The 13,505-nt window shown below is 33.3% G+C and overlaps 1 protein-coding gene across 2 annotated transcripts in view; it reads left to right on the top strand.

Annotated features, from left to right (window-relative positions):
- The window catches only part of LOC118199377 (MAM and LDL-receptor class A domain-containing protein 1-like), a 344,431-nt gene that overhangs the window by 75,983 nt on the left and 254,943 nt on the right, over positions 1–13,505 (top strand). For both annotated transcript variants that reach the window (XM_085826944.1, XM_085826943.1), the window contains exons 17-18: positions 74–327; positions 8,387–8,615. In XM_085826944.1, coding sequence (XP_085683070.1) covers positions 74–327; positions 8,387–8,615 — 483 coding nt within the window. The remainder of the gene's footprint in view (positions 1–73; positions 328–8,386; positions 8,616–13,505) is intronic.

The following is a 13,505-nucleotide window of genomic DNA, read 5'->3' on the forward strand; positions in this document are numbered from 1 at the left end:
ACAATTCAGAGGTTATTCAGAAAATCTGTATCTTCCTTTAATTTGCCTGTCTGATTCTACCCTATTACTTCAGGTTATTATCTGCAAGCCTATTCTGACAGAGCTTCAGTCGGAGAAGAGACGGATTTGGTTAGTCGCATGTTCAACAGGAACTGGGGACCGCACTGCATCACGTTTTGGTATTACAGACCGGGTTTAAGCGTCGGAAAAATTAGTGTCAATTTCCGCATAGGTGGAAAAGACTTCCTCGAGTGGTCTGCAGCCAGTGATGTTGGAAAGTTTTGGCATTACGCACAAGTAAATGCTGATAGACCTGAAGCATTTAAGGTAAGGGATTTGCTGTTATTAGTTATGTTTCCCACTTGCCACTTTGGAAGTTTGCACATACATTCCTTGGTTAAAGCAATCAGCAAATTACATAGAATTGCTGCATTAATTAAGATATTCTGAATAAAAGGTCATAATTTGTTACCCTTAATTTAAAGATATTTTAATGCTGCATTTTCGTGTGCATGCATTTGAAACCTTTCATTTTCGGTGTAGAATTTTTTTTTTTTTTTTGCCATAATTCACTGAGTCACTAATTTATCAGGTATTTGTTTAACCAATGGCGAGCTCTCAGCCGACTTCGGCTTGGCAACAAACTATGGCCAGATGTGGTGGCCACTTTATTATGGAGGCACATATTAGGTGGGCCACTTTTGTCTCTAATGAAGGGACGGACAATTACAACCATGCCTTCTCCGATATTCGAATCCCAGCCCTTTGATATCGCAGTCGACTCCCCTAACCGCTATACCGTCTGAGCGGTAATTTATCAAGTATAGCCACATCTTCTTGGAGTTTCCAATTAAGTAATGTGCTAATTTTAATTCTATCAAAGCTTTTGTCAATGGAAAACGGCTCTAAATATTTTTAAACATTTCTTATTGTAACAAGGTCAAACAACTGTAACTATCTTCACATAAACGTACTATATCCATACTCACATAACTATCCATATCCACAAAGAAGTATTTATTAATATATTTACAACACTGTCGAAGATTGACTTCTGGTGAGTCCTTAGATGCTTACAAAATAATTTGCTACTTACGATTACTTATTAACTCTTGACTCTGAGGATTTTGTAGCCCATCTGAAACTGAAATTTTATCCTAAGACTAATTCCAGAAGTCAATTGTTTTTCATATTTATACTGAAAAACAGTAGCTGATGTTTTGAAAGGAAGAAGAACGCATTCTAGTAAAGTTTAATTTCAAACAGAGGATGGCACAAAATCTGCGTCACTTGCATCTTAGAAAGATTTATGCAAAGAGCTGATTGAACACCATACGTGTTGTAAACACAAACAGAACCTTGTCAGTATTTAAAAAATAAAGGCAATTAAAATGATCATAACATTTAGATCAAAAGTAACTTATATCTGTCTAAGAGGGCTTCTCAGGTACATAGTACGTAATTTCCTATCTCGGACAAATATTAAAGAATAACATATTGTGTATTTCATCGACTTCTGTCAGTTATAAAAAACTTCGGGAAAATGTTGGCAAATTGATGTTCCAAAAGATCAAAGATGCTGTGGATAATAGTAGGGAGATTGAAACTGATCATATGATTTAGTTAAAAATAGCTAAGTAAGATGGCTGCTACGGCACTTAGTATATAATTTCCTGTTTCCGACAAATATTAAAATCGATGAAACATCTTGTATGTTTCATCGATTTCTATTGACTTCTAAAGAACCTCGAGAAAATGTCCGCAAATTGATGTTCCAAAAGATCAAAGATGCTGTGGATAATAGTAGGGAGATTGAAACTGATCATATGATTTAGTTAAAAAATAGCTAAGTAAGATGGCTGCTACGGCACTTAGTATATAATTTCCTGTTTCCGACAAATATTAAAATCGATGAAACATCTTGTATGTTTCATCGATTTCTATTGACTTCTAAAGAACCTCGAGAAAATGTCGGCAAATTGATGTTCCAAAATATCAAAGATGCTGTGGATAATAGTAGGGAGATTGAAACTGATCATATGATTTAGTTAAAAAAATATCTAAGTAAGATGGATACTACGGCACTTACTATGTAATTTCCTGTTTCCGACAAACATTAAAATCGATGAAACATCTTGTATGTTTCATCGATTTCTATTGACTTCTAAAGAATTTCGAGGAAATGTTGGCAAATTGATGTTCCAAAAGATCAAAGATGCTGTGGATAATAGTAGGGAGATTGAAACTAATCATATGATTTAGTTAAAAAATAGCTAAGTAAGATGGCTGCTACGGCACTTAGTATATAATTTCCTGTTACCGACAAATATTAAAATCGATGAAACATCTTGTATGTTTCATCGATTTCTATTGACTTCTAAAGAATTTCGAGGAAATGTTGGCAAATTGATGTTCCAAAAGATCAAAGATGCTGTGGATAATAGTAGGGAGATTGAAACTGATCATATGATTTAGTTAAAAAAATATCTAAGTAAGATGGCTACTACGGCACTTAGTATGTAATTTCCTGTTTCCGACAAATATTAAAATCGATGAAACATCTTGTATGTTTCATCGATTTCTATTGACTTCTAAAGAACCTCGAGAAAATGTCGGCAAATTGATGTTCCAAAAGATCAAAGATGCTGTGGATAATAGTAGGGAAATTGAAACTGATCATATGATTTAGTTAAAAAATAGCTAAGTAAGATGGCTGCTACGGCACTTAGTATATAATTTCCTGTTTCCGACAAATATTAAAATCGATGAAACATCTTGTATGTTTCATCGATTTCTATTGACTTCTAAAGAATTTCGAGGAAATGTTGGCAAATTGATGTTCCAAAAGATCAAAGATGCTGTGGATAATAGTAGGGAGATTGAAACTGATTATATGATTTAGTTAAAAAAATATCTAAGTAAGATGGCTACTACGGCACTTACTATGTAATTTCCTGTTTCCGACAAATATTAAAATTGATGAAACATCTTGTATGTTTCATCGATTTCTATTGACTTCTAAAGATTTTCGAGGAAATGTTGGCAAATTGATGTTCCAAAAGATCAAAGATGCTGTGGATAATAGTAGGGAAATTGAAACTGATCATATGATTTAGTTAAAAAATAGCTAAGTAAGATGGCTGCTACGGCACTTAGTATATAATTTCCTGTTTCCGACAAATATTAAAATCGATGAAACATCTTGTATGTTTCATCGATTTCTATTGACTTCTAAAGAACCTCGAGAAAATGTCGGCAAATTGATGTTCCAAAAGATCAAAGATGCTGTGGATAATAGTAGGGAGATTGAAACTGATCATATGATTTAGTTAAAAAAATATCTAAGTAAGATGGCTAATACGGCACTTACTATGTAATTTCCTGTTTCCGACAAATATTAAAATTGATGAAACATCTTGTATGTTTCATCGATTTCTGTTGACTTCTAAAGAATTTCGAGGAAATGTTGGCAAATTGATGTTCAAAAGATCAAAGATGCTGTGGATAATAGTAGGGAGATTGAAACTGATCATATGATTTAGTTAAAAAAATATCTAAGTAAGATGGCTGCTACGGCACTTAGTATATAATTTCCTGTTTCCGACAAATATTAAAATCGATGAAACATCTTGTGTGTTTCATCGATTTCTATTGACTTCTAAAGAATTTCGAGGAAATGTTGGCAAATTGATGTTCCAAAAGATGAAAGATGCTGTGGATAATAGTAGGGAGATTGAAACTGATCATATGATTTAGTTAAAAAAATATCTAAGTAAGATGGCTGCTACGGCACTTAGTATATAATTTCCTGTTTCCGACAAATATTAAAATCGATGAAACATCTTGTATGTTTCATCGATTTCTATTGACTTCTAAAGAATTTCGAGGAAATGTTGGCAAATTGATGTTCCAAAAGATCAAAGATGCTGTGGATAATAGTAGGGAGATTGAAACTGATCATATGATTTAGTTAAAAAAATATCTAAGTAAGATGGCTACTACGGCACTTAGTATGTAATTTCCTGTTTCCGACAAATATTAAAATCGATGAAACATCTTGTATGTTTCATCGATTTCTATTGACTTCTAAAGAATTTCGAGGAAATGTTGGCAAATTGATGTTCCAAAAGATCAAAGATGCTGTGGATAATAGTAGGGAGATTGAAACTGATCATATGATTTAGTTAAAAAATAGCTAAGTAAGATGGCTGCTACGGCACTTAGTATATAATTTCCTGTTTCCGACAAATATTAAAATCGATGAAACATCTTGTATGTTTCATCGATTTCTATTGACTTCTAAAGAATTTCGAGGAAATGTTGGCAAATTGATGTTCCAAAAGATCAAAGATGCTGTGGATAATAGTAGGGAAATTGAAACTGATCATATGATTTAGTTAAAAAATAGCTAAGTAAGATGGCTGCTACGGCACTTAGTATATAATTTCCTGTTTCCGACAAATATTAAAATCGATGAAACATCTTGTATGTTTCATCGATTTCTATTGACTTCTAAAGAACCTCGAGAAAATGTCGGCAAATTGATGTTCCAAAAGATCAAAGATGCTGTGGATAATAGTAGGGAGATTGAAACTGATCATATGATTTAGTTAAAAAAATATCTAAGTAAGATGGCTACTACGGCACTTACTATGTAATTTCCTGTTTCCGACAAATATTAAAATCGATGAAACATCTTGTATGTTTCATCGATTTCTATTGACTTCTAAAGAATTTCGAGGAAATGTTGGCAAATTGATGTTCCAAAAGATCAAAGATGCTGTGGATAATAGTAGGGAGATTGAAACTGATCATATGATTTAGTTAAAAAAATATCTAAGTAAGATGGCTGCTACGGCACTTAGTATATAATTTCCTGTTTCCGACAAATATTAAAATCGATGAAACATCTTCTATGTTTCATCGATTTCTATTGACTTCTAAAGAATTTCGAGGAAATGTTGGCAAATTGATGTTCCAAAAGATCAAAGATGCTGTGGATAATAGTAGGGAGATTGAAACTGATCATATCATTTAGTTAAAAAAATATCTAAGTAAGATGGCTACTACGGCACTTAGTATGTAATTTCCTGTTTCCGACAAATATTAAAATCGATGAAACATCTTGTATGTTTCATCGATTTCTATTGACTTCTAAAGAATTTCGAGGAAATGTTGGCAAATTGATGTTCCAAAAGATCAAAGATGCTGTGGATAATAGTAGGGAGATTGAAACTGATCATATGATTTAGATAAAAAAATATCTAAGTAAGATGGCTGCTACGGCACTTAGTATATAATTTCCTGTTTCCGACAAATATTAAAATCGATGAAACATCTTGTATGTTTCATCGATTTCTATTGACTTCTAAAGAACCTCGAGAAAATGTCGGCAAATTGATGTTCCAAAAGATCAAAGATGCTGTGGATAATAGTAGGGAGATTGAAACTGATCATATGATTTAGTTAAAAAATAGCTAAGTAAGATGGCTGCTACGGCACTTAGTATATAATTTCCTGTTTCCGACAAATATTAAAATCGGTGAAACATACAAGATGTTTCATCGATTTCTATTGACTTCTAAAGAACCTCGAGAAAATGTCGGCAAATTGATGTTCCAAAAGATCAAAGATGCTGTGGATAATAGTAGGGAGATTGAAACTGATCATATGATTTAGTTAAAAAATATCTAAGTAAGATGGCTACTACGGCACTTAGTATGTAATTTCCTGTTTACGACAAATATTAAAATCGATGAAACATCTTGTATGTTTCATCGATTTCTATTGACTTCTAAAGAACCTCGAGAAAATGTCGGCAAATTGATGTTCCAAAAGATCAAAGATGCTGTGGATAATAGTAGGGAGATTGAAACTGATCATATGATTTAGTTAAAAAATAGCTAAGTAAGATGGCTGCTACGGCACTTAGTATATAATTTCCTGTTTCCGACAAATATTAAAATCGATGAAACATCTTGTATGTTTCATCGATTTCTATTGACTTCTAAAGAACCTCGAGAAAATGTCGGCAAATTGATGTTCCAAAAGATCAAAGATGCTGTGGATAATAGTAGGGAGATTGAAACTGATCATATGATTTAGTTAAAAAATAGCTAATTAAGATGGCTACTACGGCACTTACTATGTAATTTCCTGTTTCCGACAAATATTAAAATCGATGAATCATCTTGTATGGTTCATCGATTTCTATTGACTTCTAAAGAATTTCGAGGAAATGTTGGCAAATTGATGTTCCAAAAGATCAAAGATGCTGTGGATAATAGTAGGGAGATTGAAACTAATCATATGATTTAGTTAAAAAAATATCTAAGTAAGATGGCTACTACGGCACTTACTATGTAATTTCCTGTTTCCGACAAATATTAAAATCGATGAATCATCTTGTATGGTTCATCGATTTCTATTGACTTCTAAAGAATTTCGAGGAAATGTTGGCAAATTGATGTTCCAAAAGATCAAAGATGCTGTGGATAATAGTAGGGAGATTGAAACTGATCATATGATTTAGTTAAAAAAATATCTAAGTAAGATGGCTACTACGGCACTTACTATGTAATTTCCTGTTTCCGACAAATATTAAAATCGATGAAACATCTTGTATGTTTCATCGATTTCTATTGACTTCTAAAGAATTTCGAGGAAATGTTGGCAAATTGATGTTCCAAAAGTTCAAAGATGCTGTGGATAATAGTAGGGAGATTGAAACTGATCATATGATTTAGTTAAAAAAATATCTAAGTAAGATGGCTACTACGGCACTTACTATGTAATTTCCTGTTTCCGACAAATATTAAAATCGATGAAACATCTTGTATGTTTCATCGATTTCTATTGACTTCTAAAGAATTTCGAGGAAATGTCGGCAAATTGATGTTCCAAAAGATCAAAGATGCTGTGGACAATAGTTGGGAGAATAAAACTCATCATATCATTTAGTTCAAAAATACCTACCATCTATCTGAGATGACTATTCAGACACCTAGTATGTAACTTCCTGTTTCAGACAGATATTAAAGAATAACGTATTGTGTGTTTCATCGACGTCTAGTGATAAAACTTCGGGAAAAAGTTCGCAAATTTATATTCCGAAACATGAAAGCACTGTGGAAATTAACTCTGATCATATCATTTAGTTCAAAAATACCTAATATATATCTAAGATACTCACACATTTAGTATGTAATTTCCTCTTTCGGATAAAAATTAAAGAATAACATTGTAAGGATCCTAAGTTTTACTAACGTTTATTTTATTTTAAAACTGTACTATCACTTCTTATTTTCTACTTCCGGCCAGAATTAAATGCTTTAACTTGTTTATGCAAATTGTCCAAGTATTTAAGTTGTGGCTTTTTGCCGAGAGTTAGAGAGAGAGAGAGAGGGAGATTTAGGAAGCGAGCCGCTTTCCACTGCAGGCTTACGAGTTTTCACTCGGTTGCTGGTTGCCTTCAAGGTCAGAGGTTTAGCCCTCTTGATATTCGCAAACGTATTGTAGTTTCTGCAGCTCGGCGTACTACATACGTACCCGTTTAAATAAAGGCCAGTCTTAGTGCCAGGCATTTGTATACTAATTTAAAGTTAGCTTATAGTTAGAGTTTTAGTTAGTAGTTTTATATTCTTACGTTCAGACCACAAGTGGTTGGTCTCTGTATTCCGATGTTTGGAAGTACCTGTAAAGTATTGAAAATAAAGGGTTTCGTATACCTTTCCTGTTTGTGTCGTCTGTTATACACAAATCTTGAACATGGCTTGAGTAAGCTCCCTGTTCTTATTCAGGACATACCATGTTTCCAAAGCAAATCAAGAGAAACACAAGTCCTAATAACATCTTCTGTGTTTCATCAACTTCTAGTGAGTTATAAAAAACTTCTGGGAAACGCTCGCAAATTTCTTTTCCAAAACATCAATGATACTGTGAACATAAGTTGGGAGATGCGTTTACGAAATTTCATTGACTTTAAAAAATATTCAGATATCTTCGAGTTACAGATAGATTTATGATAAAATTTAGAACTCATTAAATTAAAAACGGACGTTACGTAAATCCTAAATCGCATTGTAATACATAATTCTGTATGCCTTGTTGTTGTTGTTGCCGATGCTCACTTGTCAGCCCTAGCCCATAAAATTCCTCGTGGCAAGGAGATCAAGATTATGCCTATCTTGGCAACAGCCTTGAGCGCCTTACAGGTGGCACTGCGATTTAGCTCCTTTCTGCCCCCCAATTTTGATGGAGAGTACCTTCTTTATCAGTTAGCTATATAAAAACTACTATCAGTGTAAAATTTAGGTATTGGGCACTAATAATTATGTTTCCAGTTCATTCATCAGAAGAATATCATGTTTAATTTCTTATTTTACAGATTGTAATTAAGGCAGAGAAAGGGAGAAACGATGACCATCAGATGGCAATTGATGATCTTTGGATAAAGAACAGCCGATGTGGTCCACCAGCCGCTTGCAGTTTTAACAACGATTATTGCAGTTATTTCCAGAATGAAACTTCTGATTTTGCGTGGCTGCTGGGAACCGGACGCGTCGTCAACACTCAGTTAATAGATGACCCTCCAGATGATAACAGCGTCAAAAATGGTGAGTTTGTAAGGATTAGGTTAATTTTGCTAACAGTTAATTTTTAGTTTAAAATTACTTTTCTGTCTTCTTGAATTTCAACTGACAACTTACGGCCAGAACGTTTTTTCAGAATCGCGTTTGAATGCAGATGAGGAGAAGTATTTAACTGTGAAGTTCCTCTGACTTCGTGAGAGAGCCAGTGATTCTGACTAGCACGCGTTCGCCTTTTTAGGCTACTTTCTCTCTTAATCTATTACTGCGCTCGGCCGTACTTTAGGCCCTTGATAGCTTCGCCGTTAACTAAGCATTAAGGGGCCAACTCTGTTAGAAATCTTCATAGCTTCGCCGTTAATTAAGCATTAAGGGGCCAACTCTGTTAGAAATCTTGATAGCTTCGCCGTTAATTAAGCATTAAGGGGCCAACTCTGTTAGAAATCATGATAGCTTCGCCGTTAATTAAGCATTAAGGGGCCAACTTTGTTAGAAATCTTGATAGCTTCGGAAGGCATTACCAGTTGACCTATGGTACATCGCTGGTGTCCCCCATACTTTTACCTTTACCTATATCTTTTTAGTTAAGTTTAATTTCTCACTTTCCTGAGTTCAAGCCTGAGTGGAGGCTTTATTGTAAAACTCCAAGAAGGAGTTCTGTGAAATTAATTTGGAATACTAAATGGTATTTAACCCTTCCCAAGCCTTATTTTCTGTCTCACGAACTGAAGCGATTATTTCCTTCTCAGTTCTTATGATTCTTAAACTTTTAGGGGGCTCATACACCTTAAACCCCTTATGATCTTCGAATATGTGACTGTTGCAAGAATTGGAATATTTTATTTATTTTAAAAGCACTTATTTCCAACCTTTTACAGCTGATTGCATAATATAGCTGCTTTGAAAACTAGTAACCAGAAAGTTTATGTTGCCACAAATATTTTTGTAATTTAATCCGCTTTGTGACAAAATTTTCGTTATGTTTCCACGTTGCACGCATGATATTTTAAAAATGGCTATTGGTACGTACTTGAAATTTTATGGAATTCTTTATATGGTCACTATTTTCTAACTGAACCAAAAATCTGATGAATATTTTAATATTAAAAATTTTTATGAACGAAAACATTACAGATATTTTTAATAAAATACATTTGATAAACTCAACTCCAAATAAAATAAAAATTTAACATGAAATTCTTAGAATTTTTGGTTCACTGTAGTTTTCAAATGCTATAAAAGCTATATATTAAATATGGAATTAAATTACGCAACAAAATGTTTTAAACTGTGCGCGCAAGGTGTAAACACGACGAAAACGTTTGTCACAGAGCGGATTAAATTATAAAAATATTTGTGGCAACACAAAATTTCTGATTACTATTTCAGAAAGCAGCTATATTATATTATGTAGTCAGCTGTAAAAGGTTGGAAGTAATTGCTTTTAAAATAAATAAGTTATCCCAGTTCTTGCAACAGTCACATATTCGAGGATCTTATGAGTTTTAAGGTGTATGAGTCCCCTTAAATTTCATTTAAAAGTAAACAGCTTAGAATCTTACAAGTTTTCTGAACGTTACATTTCATATCATATAAACGTTTTTGTCACGTGACGTACAATGAATGCACTTAAGTGAGGGATCTTACATAAAGCAAACTTTTGAAGTAATTGAGTACGATATGTGTCTCTTTGGTACACTGGGGGGAAAATGGGGCAGTTCTATATCTCCTGATCTACTGGGCTGATTGAAGAAATTCAAATTGCGTTCCTCATGTCTCGAAAGCGCGACTTAAGATATATATTAGATTTATACACATCATTGTTCTAATATAGGTACTTTGACACAAAATCGGACTTTTTCTGAAATGATATGCGAATTTCTTTCCATATTTCGGTTCTATGACGCAAATTATGCCTAAATGTTAAATTTTATAAAATTTGGTGAGAAATTTACCGAGAAATTTAAAAAAACATATCTCGGCGCATTTTTTTCAGTGTGGGCCAAGAACTGACACTTGGCGAATTTCTTAATTCATAGTAACCTATTTCCCTTTTTTCCTTTCAGTATGTACGAGAGGACAAAAAGGTGCTTCGTTTATTATTTCAAATAATTTTAGCTAACTGCGTAAACCACATTTGGCGTTATTTTCGGTTATATTAAATATGCCAAATTTCAAACGCGTTAATATATAAATTTGCGTATATCTTGGGAACTTTTGAATAAAAAACTCTAATTTTTTTAAACTATGCCTAGAAATACATCTACTTTAAGGTGATAGTATAAAATTTATAGGTTATAATTAAAATATTTTTGAAACATTCATAAGAAGCTACTAAAATACAAATTAAAAAAAAATCACAAAATATTTAATTTTATTTGAATTGAACCTAAATTCTGTAATGTGAAGGACGAAATCAAGTAAGCTTAATAAACAAAGCGATATTAATAAATATATACGAAATTCAGCTAGCACTAAGGAACTAAAACTTTGAAAGCTTATTTTTTTTTAAAAATTGCTCTTAATTGAAATATAGGAAAATATCGGTCATTTCAGAGAAACCCTGATTTTGGTCAAAATGCCAAAATTAGAATAATGCTCTATATAAATCAAATATATATCCAAATTAGCACTTTCGAGATATGATAAATACCAGTTAAATTTCCTCTATCGTTCCAGTAGAACGGGAGATATAGAAGTGTCTCATTTTTTTACATATATGCTGTTTGTACATTCCTTCAAAGTATGTTTCTTTCAATTATGACATAATTTCAACTTTATCCACCATTAATTTAGCTTGAGGGGAATATCGGATATGCCTTCAAATGTGGAACAAAACTTTATTAAATGAAGACAGAAAAGAAATTTTTTCTGCAAAAGAATATTATGCCTTCGAAAATTATATAGCTTATCTTATTTGCATCACGGAAAATAATTTGGTATGCATTTACTATAATACAAATATAAGAATGGCACTCAAAAAATAAAAGGAAAATGAAATATTTCATAATTTCTCTTAAATCATAACACAAACCAACTTTTCGACCAAATTAAAATGACGATTTTCTCCTCTAAATAACCAACTCGTTTTCGTTCTAAATGAAATTCAAACAATCGCTTTGAATTTTATTAACATAGGTCTGAAATTAAACAAATGGTATTGTTTCTAATTTTAAATAAATTAAATGAAGAAATCTTTTTTATTGTATACCTTACTTATTTAAACTGAACATAATTTGATACATTAATTTATTACTAGAAAAGACTTAATATAAAATATTAAATACAATTAATGATGCAATAAAATCAAGCAATTAAATAATATAATAATACAATTAATATCGACAATAATATAATTATCAAGCAATTAAATAATATAATAATACAATTAATAACAACAACAATAATATAATTATATAGCAATAAAATAATATAATACAATTAATATTACATAATTTATAATATAATTATAAAGCAATAAAATAATATAATAGTAAAAATAACAATACAACAATAATATACTTATAAAGCAATAAAATAATATAATAATACAATTAATGATACATTAATAATATAATTATAACGCAATAAAATAATACAATTAGTTATGTAATGTCCTTCTAAAGCTCTGTACCTACAGTCTGTAGTAAATTTATTATTTTAAGTGTGCAAATAATAATAAATCACACAATCAAACATGTAAACAAATCAGCAACTGGTATAATATTACTTGAACTAGAAACAGGATCAACATTTGGACAGTTAGACTTTTTTAGTATGTTATGATTTCCTTTGATTTACCTTTTATTGTAGTTTAGTTTTCAGAACTCAGAATCTTCGCAATAAACTGGTGTGCAAAAATTAAGGACGAGACGGTTTTTTCATTATAACTTTGTACAAAAGCTTTCCAAATCAACACATTTAATACCGTAAGATCCCGAATACGTAAGGACATGAGTAATGTAAGCAACACTTACTAAAAGAGAAATCAGAGGAATAAAAAGAAGCTTTATTGAAAAAGTAGCATGGAGCGCAATGCGACTGAAGGCCGAAACATCCCTGTGATGGATGTCCAGTAAGAAACATCCGGTCTTTAATAGGGGATATGATCTCCCCTGACTGCTAGGCAGGTTTCACAGCGTCTGCCCATGCTGATAATGAGGGTATCAATGAGTTGTTGAGGCATTGCTACCCATTCGTCTTGCAGCGCCAATCGAAGCTCCGGAATCGTTACTGGTGGTAAGGTACGAGCTGCCAAGCGTCTGCCTAGAAAATCCCATACATGCTCGATGGGATTGAGATCCGGAGATCGTGCCGGCCAATCTATACGTTCAATATCCTCACTCTCTAAGAGCTGTTCGGCAGCTACTGTGCGATGACATGGTGCATTTTCGTCCGTGAAAAGGAACTGCGGACCCATAGCGCCTCTAAAAAGAAGCACATATGGAAGAAGAATCTCGTTACAATATCGGGTCCCGTTGACTGAACCTGCGTCGAAGATGTGAAGGTCTGTACGACTACCAAGCATGATGCCTCCCCAAACGAGAACACCGCCACCTCCATACCTGTCCCTTTCAATGATGTTCGAGGGATGATTGCGGCTTCCCCGCTCTCTCCAGATGAGTATGCGATGAGAATCGCTACTCAGACTGAATCCGTTCTCATCTGTAAAGAGTACTCGTCCCCATTCATTTTCTCTCGAATTCCGGTGTTCCCGGCACCACAGAGAACGCCTTCTCCGATTGGCAGGCGTTAGAGGTACACACCGTACAGGGCGTCTTGCAAACAGATCACCACCGTGAAGTTTTCTGGCCACGGTAAAACGCGATATCGGTCGTCCAGTCGCCTGTGTCGTGTGTCTAGGGATTTCTCCCGCTGTCTGCCGCCTGTTTCTTTTGACCTGTAAAGCAATATACC

This window comes from Stegodyphus dumicola, chromosome 11 (genome assembly GCF_044657685.1).
Source record: "Stegodyphus dumicola isolate Sdum_Otavi_A_Nest chromosome 11, ASM4465768v1".
Taxonomy (NCBI): domain Eukaryota; kingdom Metazoa; phylum Arthropoda; class Arachnida; order Araneae; family Eresidae; genus Stegodyphus; species Stegodyphus dumicola.